The sequence below is a fragment of the Meriones unguiculatus genome, chromosome 3 (assembly GCF_030254825.1).
Source record: "Meriones unguiculatus strain TT.TT164.6M chromosome 3, Bangor_MerUng_6.1, whole genome shotgun sequence".
NCBI lineage: Eukaryota > Metazoa > Chordata > Mammalia > Rodentia > Muridae > Meriones > Meriones unguiculatus.
The window spans coordinates 25,185,924-25,201,570 of record NC_083351.1 but is presented as its reverse complement, the minus strand read 5'-3'; the positions used below and the strand labels follow the sequence as shown (position 1 = coordinate 25,201,570).

At 47.5% G+C, this 15,647-nt stretch overlaps 1 protein-coding gene across 3 annotated transcripts in view; it reads left to right on the top strand.

The window, feature by feature from the left end:
* Positions 1 to 15,647, top strand: part of Oscp1 (organic solute carrier partner 1) — a 32,663-nt gene extending 17,016 nt beyond the window's left edge. For all 3 annotated transcript variants that reach the window (XM_060379562.1, XM_060379561.1, XM_060379563.1), the window contains 9 exons: positions 620 to 774; positions 1,974 to 2,141; positions 2,684 to 2,764; positions 8,976 to 9,079; positions 9,599 to 9,727; positions 10,679 to 10,745; positions 12,337 to 12,476; positions 13,796 to 13,859; positions 14,309 to 15,647. In XM_060379562.1, the coding sequence (XP_060235545.1) occupies positions 620 to 774; positions 1,974 to 2,141; positions 2,684 to 2,764; positions 8,976 to 9,079; positions 9,599 to 9,727; positions 10,679 to 10,745; positions 12,337 to 12,476; positions 13,796 to 13,859; positions 14,309 to 14,425 (1,025 nt within the window). In that variant the 3' untranslated portion in view covers positions 14,426 to 15,647. The remainder of the gene's footprint in view (positions 1 to 619; positions 775 to 1,973; positions 2,142 to 2,683; positions 2,765 to 8,975; positions 9,080 to 9,598; positions 9,728 to 10,678; positions 10,746 to 12,336; positions 12,477 to 13,795; positions 13,860 to 14,308) is intronic.

Here is a 15,647-nt window from a genome sequence, read left to right as displayed (position 1 = left end):
ATGGAACTGGAGTTAAGGACGACTGAGAGCCGTCATGTGGGTGCTGGGCCCTGAGCATGAGTCCTCTGAAAAAGCAACAAGTGGTCTTAACAGCTGAGCCAGCTCACCATCCCCACATTCTTTTTTTTTTCTTCTTCTTCTTTTTTGTTTTTTGAGACAGAGTTTCTCTGTGTAGCCCTGACCATCCTGGAACTCACTCTGTAGACCAGGCTGGTCTCAAACTCAGAGATCTCACCTGTCGTCCGGAGTGCTGGGATCAAAGGCATGCACCACCACTGCCAAGAACAGCAGTACTTTTTTTTTTTTAAAGAAAGATTTTCCTTATTAGATTTTCCTTATAGAGAGTGTTTGTGAAGTGGCCTGTAACAGCTAAAGCACAGTCTTCTGGAACATTGTCACTGTGGAAATTTGCCCTGAAAGCTTGTCATGGAGCAGCCCTGAGCCCTGCTTCCTCCTGGACACCTGGGCTGATCTCAGCAAGTACTCCGTACCTCAGCTCTGTCGATGTTTGTGAAGTTTAATCTTAGATGAAGCAGCTCTACCTGTACCCATAGCACTCCTAAGCAAGGTTTCTTGCTGTACCTTCCTTGCTCATCTGGATTCTCTCTTGTCTCCGCAGTTCTGAATGACATCATTTCAACCATGTTCAACAGGAAGTTTATGGAGGAGCTATTCAAACCCCAGGAGCTGTACTCCAAGAAGGCCCTGAGGACTGTGTATGACCGCCTGGCCCATGCCTCCATCATGCGGCTGAACCAGGCCAGCATGGATAAGGTGAGCAGGCAGCCACTTAGTCAGCTTGTGGATGGTCCTAGATAGGACCAAATAGGATTCCATATGCAGTGGTGTCTTGGGAAAAACAAGGATGTATAAACATGATCTGTGGTCATGTTGTGAGGTTGAGAGGATCTCAGGAGGCGTCTGTACCAATCTCTCTGTTACGTTTCACCTGTCCAGAGACAGCTCAGCTGTTCTCATGCCTATTTACGGGCATGAACGTGTGCTACCCCGGACCGAGCACTCAACTCCCTAAGCTTTACCTCTGGGAAGAGGGTAAAGAGGGCACCTAGGAAAGCCAATGTGACCATAGCATGATGTGGATATGTTCAGAAGTCACAGTGAGGCCCATTAATATGAGCAATAAATATGCCTTAATAATTAGGTTTTAGCGGGGCATGGTGGTGCATGCCTTTAATCCTAGCACTTAGGAGACAGAGGCAGGTGGATCTCTGTGAGTTTGAGGCCAGCCTGGTCTACAAGTGAGTCCAGGACAGCCAGGGCTACACAGAGAAACCCTGTCTCGAAAAAAAAAGGGGGGGGGAGTTGTTTGGCTGCCCCACCAACAATCCTAGTGAGAATTTGTTACTTTGACAGTTACCAGGCTTCCCTCCTTATTAACTCTATAAGGTCTCCTGCCAGCCCTGGAGTATGCAGATGAAGTATCTTCCAACACCCCTGTCGTGGCCATTTGTACATGACCACACAATCCTTGCCCCAGAGACCCTGGCCACCTCCCCAAGGGCATAAATATCCCTTTCTCCCCACCCAATAAACAAACCAGTCCTTGGAAGCTGTTCCTGGTCTGCTCTTTGCCCACACACTGACCTCCCCCAGCCAAGCTTCATTCCCTCCAGTCCAGCCCAGTGCACAGTAGGCCTGGACACCCTGAGGAGACACAGAAATGGGGTGGTAGTCCAGTGCCCAGTCCAGAACTCTCAGCAGGCAATGTGGTTTCATGTGTCCCAGACACAGAGGGTGACCAGAAACCACGGTTTGCCCAGGGATCTTCTGGCTACTCCTGTTGTCTTAACTCAGTTACTGGCATCACCCTTTCAAATTCCCAGAAGTGCTCCGGCTTGGATGACAACCCATGTGGCCGCCTGAGGCAAGCCCGTGGCTGCCTTGCAGCAATGGCTCTGTTCAGGTTCTGATCTGCTTTTATGATCCCATCTATTCTGTGTCTTGGTTGACAGCTCTATGACTTGATGACCATGGCTTTCAAATATCAAGTGCTGCTGTGTCCACGCCCCAAGGATGTGCTGCTGATCACCTTCAACCACTTAGACTCCATCAAGGGATTCATCCAAGACTCCCCAACCATCCTGCATCAAGTAGACGAAACCTTCCGGCAACTGACAGAAGTAAGCATATCACCAGCCTGTCCCTTCCCTGGCATAGCCCTCGTTCTCAGCCAACTGTAAGAACCAACAGACCCTATGATTACAACGACAGGGCCAAAGCCTGCCACTCTCCTACAACATTCTAAAATCCCACAACTGCCTATTTTGTAACTACCATGGGCAATTATCATCTTATGCTTTCTACTGTGGCTTTTGTAGTGGGAAAATAGCACAAAGAACTTTCCCCTGACATCTGAAAGGGTGTTGGGAGAGCGTGTCTGCTCAATAGACCTGTAGAGAACGTGCCACGGCAGGTTGCCACCACATTGCCTGCTGAGAGTTCTGGACTGGGCACTGGACTACCACCCCATTTCTGTGTCTCCTCAGGGTGTCCAGGCCCACTGTGCACTGGGCTGCACTGGGAGGGAGGGTGCTGACACTCCCGCTGCCAGGGTCCCTGCTTATCAGAGTCCCACCACAGGTGGCCCAACCCTGCCTGTCCCCACAACTCAGCTCATGGTGGAAAGTGCAATGCTCCCCCCTGCCCCGCCTTGCCTTGGCAGGTATATGGGAGTCTGTCTGCTGGGGAGTTCCAAATGATCCGGCAGACCCTGCTGATCTTCTTCCAAGACCTGCATATCCGAGTAAGTCCCTGGAACACCCTCTCTGCTGCTGCCCCGCCCACAAGCCAGTCATCCAGAAAGACCAGGAACAGGATTTTGCCCAGCTAGTGATTCCCATCATGCTTTGGATATGTGGCTCTAAGCATTCTCATAATAGATTTCAGCCATTGTCTCCCCACCTCCATTAAAGCTTCTTTGAAATGTGGGCTCATCCTTAGCTTCTACAAAAGAACTGTGCTGTTCAGGTACTAGTGTGACCTCAAAGCTTGTCTCAGGCTCACCATCCTCAGTGTCCCAGCATCAGACACTGTCACATGGCTGCCCTCCTGCTCCATGAGATGCTCCCTTCCCTGGCTTTCCCACTTTCTTTCGGCCTTTCCTCCACCTGTCTCCAAGCTTTCCTCCTCCTGCCTTCGCCCATCCACCTACTTCCTGAGATCTATCACAGTCAGGCCCAGTGAGCCTATAATTCCATGTCTGCCACTAGATGATTGCCTGAAAGCCAATTGAGCCTGACTCTCCAGCTTCTGCTGAGGACACTTCCTCTCCACCACTCGCTCAGCTCAGAACCAGCGTCATTCTGATTCTCCATCCTTGATTTGTCCAGTTGCTTCTAAAGTGCATAGGGTTTGCTCTTCCTACGGTTCTGCCCTTCTCTCCAAGCTACTGACACATTAGGCTCACATACTTTTTTTTTCCCCCAGTTTCTGGGACCCTGACCAAGTCCCTGTATATGCTAAGCAAGTTCCCTGCCACTGAGCTAGGATTTAGCCTGCATTCTTTTTTTGCATGCTGTTGTTCCCCTAAATGTCCCCCTCTCATTATGCCACGCCTACTCCAAACAGTTCTATACCCTAACTTTCAAAAACACACTTCTAAACTTTTGGGTGGGGGGTGGGCAGCGGTAACTCTCCTAGGTAGGGTTTTGTTCCATCCTAAAGTTGACCCAGCTGAGGTGGGAAAATGGCGTGCTGCAGCAAGCCCAGCTCTGGCCCTGGTGCCAGACAGCATCAGCCCCACGTCGAGCCCTGGGCTCTCGACTCCTGTCTCCTTCACTGAAAGTGGAAATGACAGGATATAATTTGGAGTTTGCTGGAAGAACCCAGTGAAGGAACATATATAATGTATGTGTGCTCATATGTGAATGGTAGAATAGAACACGTCTACAAAAGATAGGCATGAAACTGGTCATAGTGCTGCCTCCTGGGAGTGAGGGAGGATGGAGGATGAGGGGAACAGGGAGACACAGCCCTTTCTGTTCCTTTGGAACCCGGTACCTATGTACACACAAAAACCAAACCAAGAAAAGGACTAGAATACTGTTTGTGCCTGAATGCATTTTTTTTTTCCAAAGGCAGGATGACAAATAAATTTCGGCCCTAATGCCAATTTTATTTTTAACACTCATGAATAATTTCATTGTATTCACTATGGATGGAGCAAGAACAACGTGAATCTAAACTAAAATCTCTAATGTTTGTGGGTGAAACATAAAATTATGAAAGTACAAGCAAGATTAAGTTTGCAGCAGATTTAAAATCAATTTGAACATAATGAAAATTCCACTTAGTAGTGTTACCAGGGCCATGCATATTTAGGCATATTTTATAGATTGTAATAATATAAACAGCCATATTGATTTCTCAGTTGTGAGGAGATAAAATCCACTGTAATGAAAAGACAGGCCTAATCATAATTCTATAGTGAAATGTTTCATGCTACTAAATATACTTTAATTGCTAAATGGGTAGACAAGGAAACATCAAAATTATAGTTAGTCATGGTGGCACAGGCTGTAATGCGCCATTTGGGAGGTGAGGCGAGAAGAACAGGAGTTCAAAGTCATCCTTAGCTCTATTGGTAGGGGCGGGGAGTTGAAGCAGGATGATGAATCACACAGCTTGGCAGTCCTCTTCCGATGATCTGAACATCTGGGCTGGCTTCCCATGTCTGGTCTTTACTAATGTTTCTGTTCAGCTGCAACTTGTGATTGCCTATACAAATTTTCTGTTTTCAAAATAGTCTTGATAGTTTTTAAGATTTGTTAGCAAAACCAACTAAATCAAGAAAACACAGCTCTGCACCGAGAACTCTTGCCATTTTAAGCAGAGCAAATACAAAACTGCATGTCCAATACCAAGCTTTCCATCTCACGAAACCACATTTGGCATTATAAATGTGGCCTGTTGAGGTTCAGGAATAGCTGCTCACTGGCCACTCAGACACTAGACTCAGACTAATGAAAGTTTACGCTTAGCAAAGTCTAACTGGTCAGAGACACAGTCTGGATTTGGGACCCAAGACTGTGATGCCAGTCTGCTTTTAAGGCAGGTTGTCTCTATGAAAAGACTAACCAGGGGAGGACATGACATCATTTTGACTAGCTAGACAAAGTGTTTCTAACTGACCTTTAATTTGATTGGTCCTGCAGTGGGGACTTTATGGAATGTCCAGGTACATTGTGCCTAGGTATCGAGACAAAGCATTTGAAGCTGATTCGCTGGTATATAGGGCAGGTGAACTTGGGGATTTTCCAGTTCCCTCTCCTGGGAGTTTAGGGACCTTCCAGCTCCCTGCTCCCGTGAAAAAGGAACATAGCAGGATATTATGATTTATCATCTTATTATTCTGTTCTAAGCAGCAAGTATCGAATTGTACACTATGTGATACAGTAAGGCCTGGACATGTCTAGACGGGCCTCGACATGGCCAAAGTCCTGACCTGTCCATAGAGACCTGGACAGAGACAGACTGCACTAAGACTGCTTCCATTTAGGTTCCTTGAGAGTCGATTACAACCATCTCAGCCTCACAATCCCCTTCAGCTACTTATCAAACCCCAGGCTTGACCTTACAGAGATCCACCTGCCTCTGCCTCCTAAATGCTAGAATTAAAGGCGTGCACCACCACACCCAGACTTCGACCTCGTTTTCTGAGATAGAGATTCCCATTGGGATCTGAGGCTGGCATAGTAGGCTAAGCTGGCTGGCTGGCAAGCTCTAGGGAGCTGCCCGTCCTTGTCTGGTGTTATAGGCATGCACATATTTAGGGCATTGGTCAGTATCGCTTGTCCTGAATGTCTGTCTCTGGATGGACAGGGCTCTCTGGCAGCAGCTGCAGCTGAACTCTGAACTCTTCCTCTCACAATAAAGCCAACTACACCTAGTTTCACATGACCCCCCACCCCGGAGAAGTTGGCTCGCTGTGCTTACACAGCATGCAGTACACCTGCTCTCTGTCTGTCTGTCTGTCTGTCTGTCTGTCTGTCTGTCTCTGTCTCTCTGCCCTCCACCCCAAGACAGATTTTTGTCGGGCCCATGAAAAAAGTGGGGGAGAGGGACAAAGGAGACTTCCTGGCTCAGTTACCTTACTGAGGATATGGCTGCCAGGTCTTGGTAGGGGAGGCTTCAGCACTTTCATATGGGAAACACAGGAGTCAGAAATGTGCCTGCAGCTGGACATGATCTGGTAGGTAGCAGGAAGCCAAGGATATTAAGAAAGGTTCATGGTTGCTGAGGAGTCCAGAAGGGTGTCTTCATCACTAGGATGGAGAGTTGGCTCGAAACAGATGAGGAAGACAGGAGAAGGGGTCAGCAGTGAGGAGCAATGGGTAGGGTGGCCAGGTGCCAGGAGCCCGTTACATTGGCAGGGCTTGGCATCCAAGGAGATAAAGGAAGGTGGTTGAAGGTGGCTCAGATTGCCATCTTGGTGGCCTGATAGTGGTACTCACTGAGACTGGAAATTCTAAAGGATGAGGGAGGCTGGGAAAGATAAAAGTGAACATTTTTCTGAGGTGGGTTAGAGGAGCATTCATTCAATGGACTCAGCTTTCTCATTTCTGCTAAACTCATATTCCTTCATCACAGAACCTGAAGGTGAAATTTCTCTCTCTTTCTCTCTCTCTCTCTCTCTCTCTCTCTCTCTCTCTCTCTCTGTGTGTGTGTGTGTGTATGTGGTTTTTCAAGACAGGGTTTATCTGTGTAGTCTCTTGGCTATCCTGGACTTATTTTGTAGACCAGGCTGGCTTTGAACTCACAGAGATCTGCTTGCCTCTACCTCCCAGAGTGCTAGGATTATAAGCATGCACCACCATGCCTGGTGTGAAAATTTTCTTGAAGGTCATTCACTTACCTCTGACCAAGCCAGTTTACCCATTCCCCTCAGAACATGACTTGTGCCTGCTCATTGCTGCTTCTGAAGCATCATACACAATCCCTGCTTCCCCCAAAGCAAATAGCATCCTAGCCACCAGCATCCCTGGCCTGGCATCGTTCTCGTCAGTGAACTGCTATGCTCAAGTATACTGTGTGGACTGTCTTGCTTTATGGTGTGTCTTGGTTGTTTTTCTGTGTCTGTGGTAAAACACCATGACCAAGGCGACTTATAAAAGAAAGCATTTCATTGGGCGTACTTGCAGAGGGCTAGAGTCTGTGATGGCAGTGTGAAGGAGCATCTGAGAGCTCACCTCTTGATTTACAACCATAAGGCAGAGAATGAGCAAAAGAGCAAGCAAACATTGAATCACAGAAGTCTTTTGAAACCTCAAAGCTTCCCCCAGGGACACAGCTCCAACAAGGCCATACCTCCTAATCCCTTCCAAACAGTTCCACCAGCTGGGGACCAAGTATTCAAGCATATGAGCCTGGGTGCCTTTGCATTCTCATTCAGGCCACCACATGGTACTTTTTACATGTATGCTGTGTCCTGTGTCCAAATAGGCCTTTCCTTTCCTTTTCTTTCTTTCTTTCTTTCTTTCTTTCTTTCTTTCTTTCTTTCTTTCTTTCTTTCTTTCCTTCCTTCCTTCCTTCCTTCCTTCCTTCCTTCCTTCCTTCCTTCCTTCCTTCCTTCCTTCTTTCTTTCTTTCTTTCTTTCTTTCTTTCTTTCTTTCTTTCTCTAAAGTGTGGACCCAGGGCCTCAGCCATGCTCAGCAAGAGCTGCTGCCCCAGGCCTCCAAGCAAGCTAGTAAAGAGAATTAGCTACCACATTTATTGAGCATGTGCCATGTATAGGCTCTGCCTACTCCCCATCCTTGATGTCAGGGCTGCATACATGTTAAGTTGTGTTCTACTGATGACTTGCATTCCCAGTTCTTTCTTTCTTTCTTTCTTTCTTTCTTTCTTTCTTTCTTTCTTTCTTTCTTTCTTTCTTTCTTTCGTAAATTTTTCTTATCTTTTTTAACTTTTATTAATTACACTTTATTCACTTTGTATCCCCCCCATAAGCCCCTCCCTCCTTCTTTCCTAATCCCACCTTTTCTTCCCCTTCTTCATGCATGCCCTTCCCCAAGTCCACTGATAGGGGAGGTCCCCCTCTCCTTCCTTCTGATCCTAGTCCATCAGGTCTCATCAGGAGTGGCTGCATTATCATCTTCTGTGGCCTGGTAAGGCTGCTCCCCCCTCAGGGGGAGGTGATCAAAAAGCAGGCCAATCAGTTTACGTCAGGGGCAGTCCCTCTTCCCATTACTATGGGACCCACTTGGACACTGAACTGCCATGGGCTACATCTGTGCAGGGGTTCTAGGTTATCTCCATGCATGGTACTTGGTTGGAGTATGAGTCTCTGGAAAGACCCCTGTGTTCAGATTTTCTGGTTCTGTTGCTCTCCTTGTGGTGTTCCTGTCCTCTCCAGATCTTACTATTTCCCACTTCTTTCATAAGATTCCATCACTCTGCCCAACAGTTGGCCATAAGTCTCAGCATCTGCTTTGATAGTCAGCAGGGCAGAGCCTTTCAGAGGCCTTCTTCTGATGTCCATCCTCTTTGCCTTTTGAGGTGGGGATTGAGCATTTTAGGCAGGGTCCTCCCTCTTGATTAGTTTCTTTAGATGTAAATTTTTCTTATCTTTAAAATAGGAAAACACTTGGACGGTCTAGGATGCAGTTCAGAAGTCATCCAATCATACGAAGCGGGAGAAGTGGCCAGCAGTTAGGAGTACCTATTTTGGGTGGCTCATGACCACCTATAACTCCAGCTCCAGGGCTCCCATAAGCACCCACAACATACATTCACTTATGCACACATACACACGTACACCTGCACACACACACACATGAAGTCATTGTGTGGATGGGGCCACTCTACCCCTGTATGCTCATTTTGCTGTGTCCCTCTCTTCGTGTTACAAGCCCACTAGATAGCACTCACAAAACACTGCCCACTGGTCATCCTCAGAACATCTGTGGCCATGAAAGCATACCTGAAAAATGACACAGAATGCATATCTTTTTTTCCAGGTGTCCACATTTCTAAAGGACAAAGTTCAGAATTCTAACGGTCGCTTTGTGCTGCCAGTGTCTGGGCCTGTTCCCTGGGGAACTGAAGTTCCTGGCGTGATCAGGTAAATCCTCCGTGGTGACTAGCCAGCAGTGTTTGAGGGGCCAGAAGCACAGAGGGTGCCCACCCCGTAGACCACAGCACTGCCGAGCCCCTTGGCTCAACTTATCTGTCCCTTCTTCAGTAAAGCTCAGCTATACAGTGGTCAAAGATCTAATCCCAGCTTTACCACGTCAAAGGAGGATCCCGGGGAAAGCCACCCTCTTCCTAGGCTCATCTCCTCATCTGTTAAGTGACTGCAGTGAGAATAAATGGCCGTGCTCTGAAGTGCTTACACAGTTCCTGTCACTCTGCCAGCTGAAACCATTGTCTTAATCTTTTCTTTGGTTGGCTTTAGGGGCACTGGGGATGGAACCCATGGTCTGGCCTGCTAAGCAAGTGTGCTGAGCTACACCTCCAACTTCAGAGTCTTTCTCCCAAAAGAGGGATTAGACTCCTTTTTGTCCTGCTGTGTGCAAATGAGTTGGCCTCTGAGACTGCCCAAGCTCAGAGAACTCCCCGTCATGACAGCTTTTTATTTCAGAATGTTTAATGGCAAAGGCGAAGAAGTGGAGAAGATAGAATTCAAGCATGGTGGAAACTACATCCCTGCATACAAGGAAGGCTCTTTTGAACTTTATGGAGACCGAGTCTTGAAACTGGGAACAAACATGTAAGCAAATTCCCCCTCTGAATGAACTTGCGTATACAGAGGTTGCTTCATTTAAAAAAAAAAAAAAAAGACTTCTGCTCTGAAAAATCCCCACTAACTGGACTGAGGCAGTGGCTCAACTAAAAGGGTGCTTACCTAGCATGCATGAAGCCCTGCATTCCATCCCCAGCACCACGTACAGTGGCATAATGGTGCAAGCCTCTAGTCCTAACATTTGGGATATGGAGTCAGGAGGCAGGAAAGTTCAAGGTTAGCCCAGGTGAGTTCACAGTGAGTTTGAGGCCAGCCTGGAGTACATGGGAACCGTGTATGGGGAAAAAAACAAACCAAACCCATCGATCCCTGGAGCCGTTTCCCCCAAATATAACTCACGCAGAGTGCTGGCATTTAGGTGCCAAGGATCCCTAGCAACACCTCCATAGGCAAAAAGAGTCATAACCTTAAGTAGCCGTGGAGAAGCAGCCAGCATCTCTGCTGTGGAGGGCCACACAGCCTCCCCGCAATGCTCCCTGTGTCCCAGCACAATTCTCTCTGGGGCCTTTTCTTAGGGAAAAAAGTAAACTGTGAACTTTTCAGGGCTCAGTTTTGTTCTACACTCACCACACCTTTCTGGATGCCAGTTAACATCTCAGAATAAACACAGCTGTGTTCACCAGTTAGAAGGAAGTCAGTGGTGCTGGAGAGATGGCGCAGCTGTTAAGAGCACTGTCTATTCTTCCTAGTAGGTTCTGAGTTCAATTCCCAGCAACCACATGGTAGCTCACAACCACCTATACTGGGATCTGATGCCCTCTTCTGGCCTGCAGGTGAACGTGCAGATAGAGCACTCATACACATGAAAAATAAATAAATCTTTTCTTAAAAACACTTGATATTAAAAAAAAAAAAAAGAAAGAAAGACAGAAGTCAGTGACGCAGGCTGGATAACAGCAGGTTTTCTGTTGACACCAGGTACAGTGTGAATCGTCCTGTGGAAACCCACATGTCTGCAACGTCAAAGGGCTTAGCCTCAACGCAGGTGAGTGTCTGCTCCCCACTTATTCCTCTTGCTTCCTTCTGCACACAGAAATCAATATGGGGAGGCAGGAACGGGGGTGAGGGAGGACTGGCCTTCAGAGCCGGTCAACTTTCCCTCACTGCTTGCAGTCTTCCCCTTCGGCCTTACATGCACACGGGTTTTTGATTGTCACTTCACCCAGAGCCTTCCATGGATCTGACTAGTTAAATAGGAGCCACGTACCAGGACGCGGCAGATAGCTTGTACCAGAGCCATGAGGCCCGTGGCTGCTGCATCCAGCGCATGTGCAGATGTGGGTAGCAAATCATCCCTTTCCGGTGCTTCCTGGTCGTAAGAACGTTATAGCCACCTTCAAAATGAGGTCTTCCTTCCTCTGAGCTCCATGGTCACAACTCTTCACCAACCAGCCGCATACTAGCTACGGGACAAATCACGGACTGTTCAGTTATTAAGTACTAATGGAACTGTGTCCATGCTTGGGTACCAGGACAGAAGCTTGGTATAGACGGTCCCACCCTGAAGGGGCTTTTGGTTCCCTGGGAAGGACAATGGCAGACACAGACGGCAACAAGAAAGAAGGAGCACGTTGACAGTCTATGCCAGAAGACCTTGCGTTCTGTCCTTCGGGGTGGGGGCAGGGGGACAAGGCATCGCAAAGGCTTTCATAGGAGGTGGCAGGGAAACAGGGCTCCAGAGTGGGCAAGACACCAAAGAGCAGAGGAGGAGGAGTGGGTGGCAGGACAAGCAGAGACAGGGAAACATGTCTTGTGTGGAGGTGGCTAGTCTCCACGTGGCTTGAATATAGCACAGCAGAGCCAGATGGCAGAGGCTGTACTGGACACTGGGGCCTAATTTAAAAAGCTCTTAGCTCCTTTTTAGAGTCTTTGTTTGTTTGATTTTGGGTTTTTTTTTTTTTTTTTTTTTTTTTTGAGATTTTTTTTGGGGGGGGGGCGTTCGAGGTAGGGTTTCTATATGTATCCCTGGCTGTCCTGGAATTCCTCTGAAGACCAGGCTGGCAGGCACCATTTTGTTCTTTATACAAGAGGTAGAGGGCTTTGTTTCAAGCAAGACAGAAATTAGAGTGTGTTTTTTGTAACTGATGGTAGTGATTACATAGAGCCCAGAGCCATGTAGGAAAAGTCTGGAAAAGGTGGTGAGAGAGGGGAATGGCCTAGAGTCGCTGTTCCTGGATGTCACCACCAGAGGGCAGTATGGGAGTTCCTCCGGAATGGTACCCCTGACCTGCAGACTTGACAGGAGCCACTTGGCCGAGGAAATTGGACTAACTCAAGAGGAAGCAGGGCCCTCCACCTCTCCTCCAGGAGGAAGGCAGTCTGAGAAGTGTGTCTCCCTGGGGCATTCCACTCAGCTTCAAAGTTGAAAGCCTGCCGTTTGCGTCTTTGCTAGAGTCCCTCTGCTGCTGGCTGAATTATTCTTCTGGCTAAACTTGCTTTCTGTGCATTAGCTGAGCTCAGAAATAATTTAAACTGTTATTGTTTTTGCCTTGTATAATTCCTCCCTGCATCTCTGGGGTCTTGGCAGGAAATGTGATCTCCCTGTGTGGCTACAAATCACACAGTTGTTTCTACAGGAAAACATTGCTCCAAACCCTCTTGCCAAAGAAGAGCTGAATTTCTTGGCCAGGCTAATGGGAGGGATGGAAATCAAGAAACCGAGTGGCCCTGAACCAGGATTCCGGTTGAATCTGTTTATGACCGATGAAGAGGAGGAGTATGTTTGAAACCTGTTTTTCCTTCTTTTCTTCCTTCCTTTCTTCATTCCTTCTTTCCTTCCTTCTTTCCTTCTTTCCTTGCTTCCTTCCTTCCTTTCTTTCCTTCTTTTTTGAAAGGGTCTCATATCACCAAGATGGCCTCAAATTCTTATTAGCCTTGAACTCCTGATCCTCCTGCCTCTGCCTCCTAAGTGCTGGAATCGCAGGTGTGTGCCACCATACTCCATTTATATGGGATCAAACTTGGGGCTTTTGCCCATGCTGGATCTAGTACTGTACAAACTGAGATAGTCCTCCAGCCCTAGACTTACTCTTTAAAGATATATAGTACATTTCTTTTCCCTAAGGCTTAGATCAAGTGTAAATACATATATAAACCACAGACATGACAGCTGCAGACCAACACACATAAACACATGTGTAAGAACCACAAGTGAAATACCAACAATCAGTGCTGTCCTGATTAAAGACTCCCTGAGGATTAAGCAGATGTCGCTCCCTGAAATCATTCCTCCAAAAGCTCTAAAGTTTTACTAAGCACAAAGATACACAAGAAGTGTTAGGAGGAGCTAGCTCCTCCTAACTCAGGGAGGCAGAGGCAGGCAGATATCTGTGAGTTCAAGGCCAGTATGGTCTACAAAGTGAGTCCAGGACAGCCAGGGCTACACAGAGAAACCCTGTCTCAAAAAAACTGAAAAAGAGAAAGAAAGAAAGAAAGAAAGAAAGAAAGAAAGAAAGAAAGAAAGAAAGAAAGAAAGAAAGGAGAGAGAGAGAAAGAAAAGTTAGGAGATGACCAGACTGAGCCTGTGAGATGGCTCAGCAATTAACAGTCACAAGCCCGGGACCTGAGTTCCAGCCCCAGGTCCCACATGGTAAGAGAGAGCTGATGCCCACGAGTTGTCCTCTGACTACCTACATGCTTGCCATGGCACATGAACACACACAAATGTGGAGTATGGGACCCTGAGCTGTCCTCAGGCTCCCAGCCCTGTAGGAGAATGCAGAACATATTTCAGCTACGAGGTCACCAATGCCTTACGTGACGGTTGATTTGCACTGTGGACTGATGAGGCTAGCATGACCTGAGCCTCAGAGCTTGCTGAGCAGAGAGAGGGAAAATGTTGGCAGAGACGCAAATGCACATGACTTTCTGAAATACAGGAATGGGGGTGGGGGAGAGTTGGGGTGGAAAGGCGAGGGGAAATGACAGAAAATGAAGCAGAGAAAACAGGTTACCATGTTCTCGTGAGATGGTTCACAATGCTGGGAAGGGGAACACTGCACTAACCATGGGTCTCTTTCTTCCTGCCTCATCCAGACACGCAGCACAGTCCAGGCCAGAAGATTTATCTTACGAAGTCATCAACATACAGGCTACACAGGTATGCGAGCGCCTCACAGGGTCCAGACCTGTCCTCATCATCTTGTAAAAAGTTTGCTCTCCAGGCATGGAGATGGCTCAGTGGTTAGGAGCACTGGCTGCTCTTAGGACTCCCGTCCAATTCCCAGTACCTATATGGTAGCTCACAACCATCTGTAACTCCAGTTCCAAGGGAGCTGATGCCTTCTCTGGCCTCCATGGGCACTAGGCATGCATGTGCCCAGTATGACGCACAGACATACATGAAGACAAAACACTCATACACAGAAAAATAAAGGTAAAATAGATCTTGTAAGCATTTGATTGCCAAAGATCCCCTATTCTCCTTTTCCCTAATCTGGCAAAGAGCTGAGCTCTTTGGTAGCATGAAAATGTAAAATGACTTCCTGCCCCAGATAGGAGCCTTGCAGACATGTCCTCTCCTTCCCTCTGCCCTCCCCTCTTCCACAGGACCAGCAACGTAACGAGGAGTTGGCCCGGATCATGGGGGAATTTGAGATCACGGAGCAGCCAGAGCAAAGCGCAAGCAAGGGAGATGATCTGCTTGCCATGATGGACAGGTTATAGAAGTACAAATGGCACTCCTCCCCCTCCTCAAGAGACTGCCTGATGACCACCCTGGGGATAGAAGGCTGGGCACCCAATGTGTGCCTGCTGGATTCTCCAACTGAGGCCTGCACTTCTGGTCTATTTTTATGTCAGAACAAACTGTGAAGATCTCTCAGCATCCATATGTGTATTTTCAGCAAAATATATCCTGGCTCTTAATCCAGACCTTCCCCATTATAATGAATTTGCTGATGTTCATGCAAGTCTCTGGGCCAGAGGCTGAGCCCAAGCCAATAAGGGGGCATCGCCATTAATTACCATTGTGGCTTTACCAAGGCTGCTTTTCTGCATCTCATAAGTGCCTATAAGGACAAAAGAGAAACGCCTGAAATCCCTGCACTGAAGCAGGAGGATAGGACGTTCCAGGCCATTTTGGCTGCATAACATGTCTCAAAAAAAACAAAACAAAAAAAAAAACAAAACCTGTTGACCAAAATTTGATTCCTAGGAAAAAACCTAATGTGGGGACTGGAGAAATGGCTCAGAGCACTGGCTGTTCTTCCAGAGGTCTGAGTTCAATTCCCAGCAACCACATGGTGGCTCACAACCATCTATAATGGGTTCTTTTGTTGTTGTTGTTGTTTTGGTTTTTTTGTTGTTATTGTTTGTTGTTTGTGTTTTTTTAACACGGGTTTTTATGTAGCCCTGGCTGTCCTGGGACTCCATTTGTAGACCGGGCTGGCCTCAAACTCAGAAATCTGCCTGCCTCTGCCTCCCAAATGCTGGGATGAAGGTGTGTGACACCGCTGCCTGGCTGTGATGGGTGCTGATGCCCTCTTCTGGCATTCAGGCACCCATCTAGTGTATTCATACGTAAAATACATTAACCAGTTAATGTTTAAGAAGCTGATGTGGTAGCACACATCTGTAATCCCAGCACTTCTACAGCAAGACAGGAAGTGGAGACAGGAGGATGGTCTCGAGGCTTGTGGGCCAGGTCACCTGGGACCTCCACATGCATGCCATGGCATGCACCATACACAGATACACAGACACGCATACACACACACACACACACACACACACACACTCTAAAATAAATGGCTGGCCTTGGTGGCACATACCAGTAATCCCAGCACTTAACAGGTAGAAGGAAGAAGATCAGGAGTTCAAGAGCAGCCTCAGCAACATAGGTTTGAGACCAGCCTAGACTTAAAAAAAAAAAAAAAAAAAAAGACAA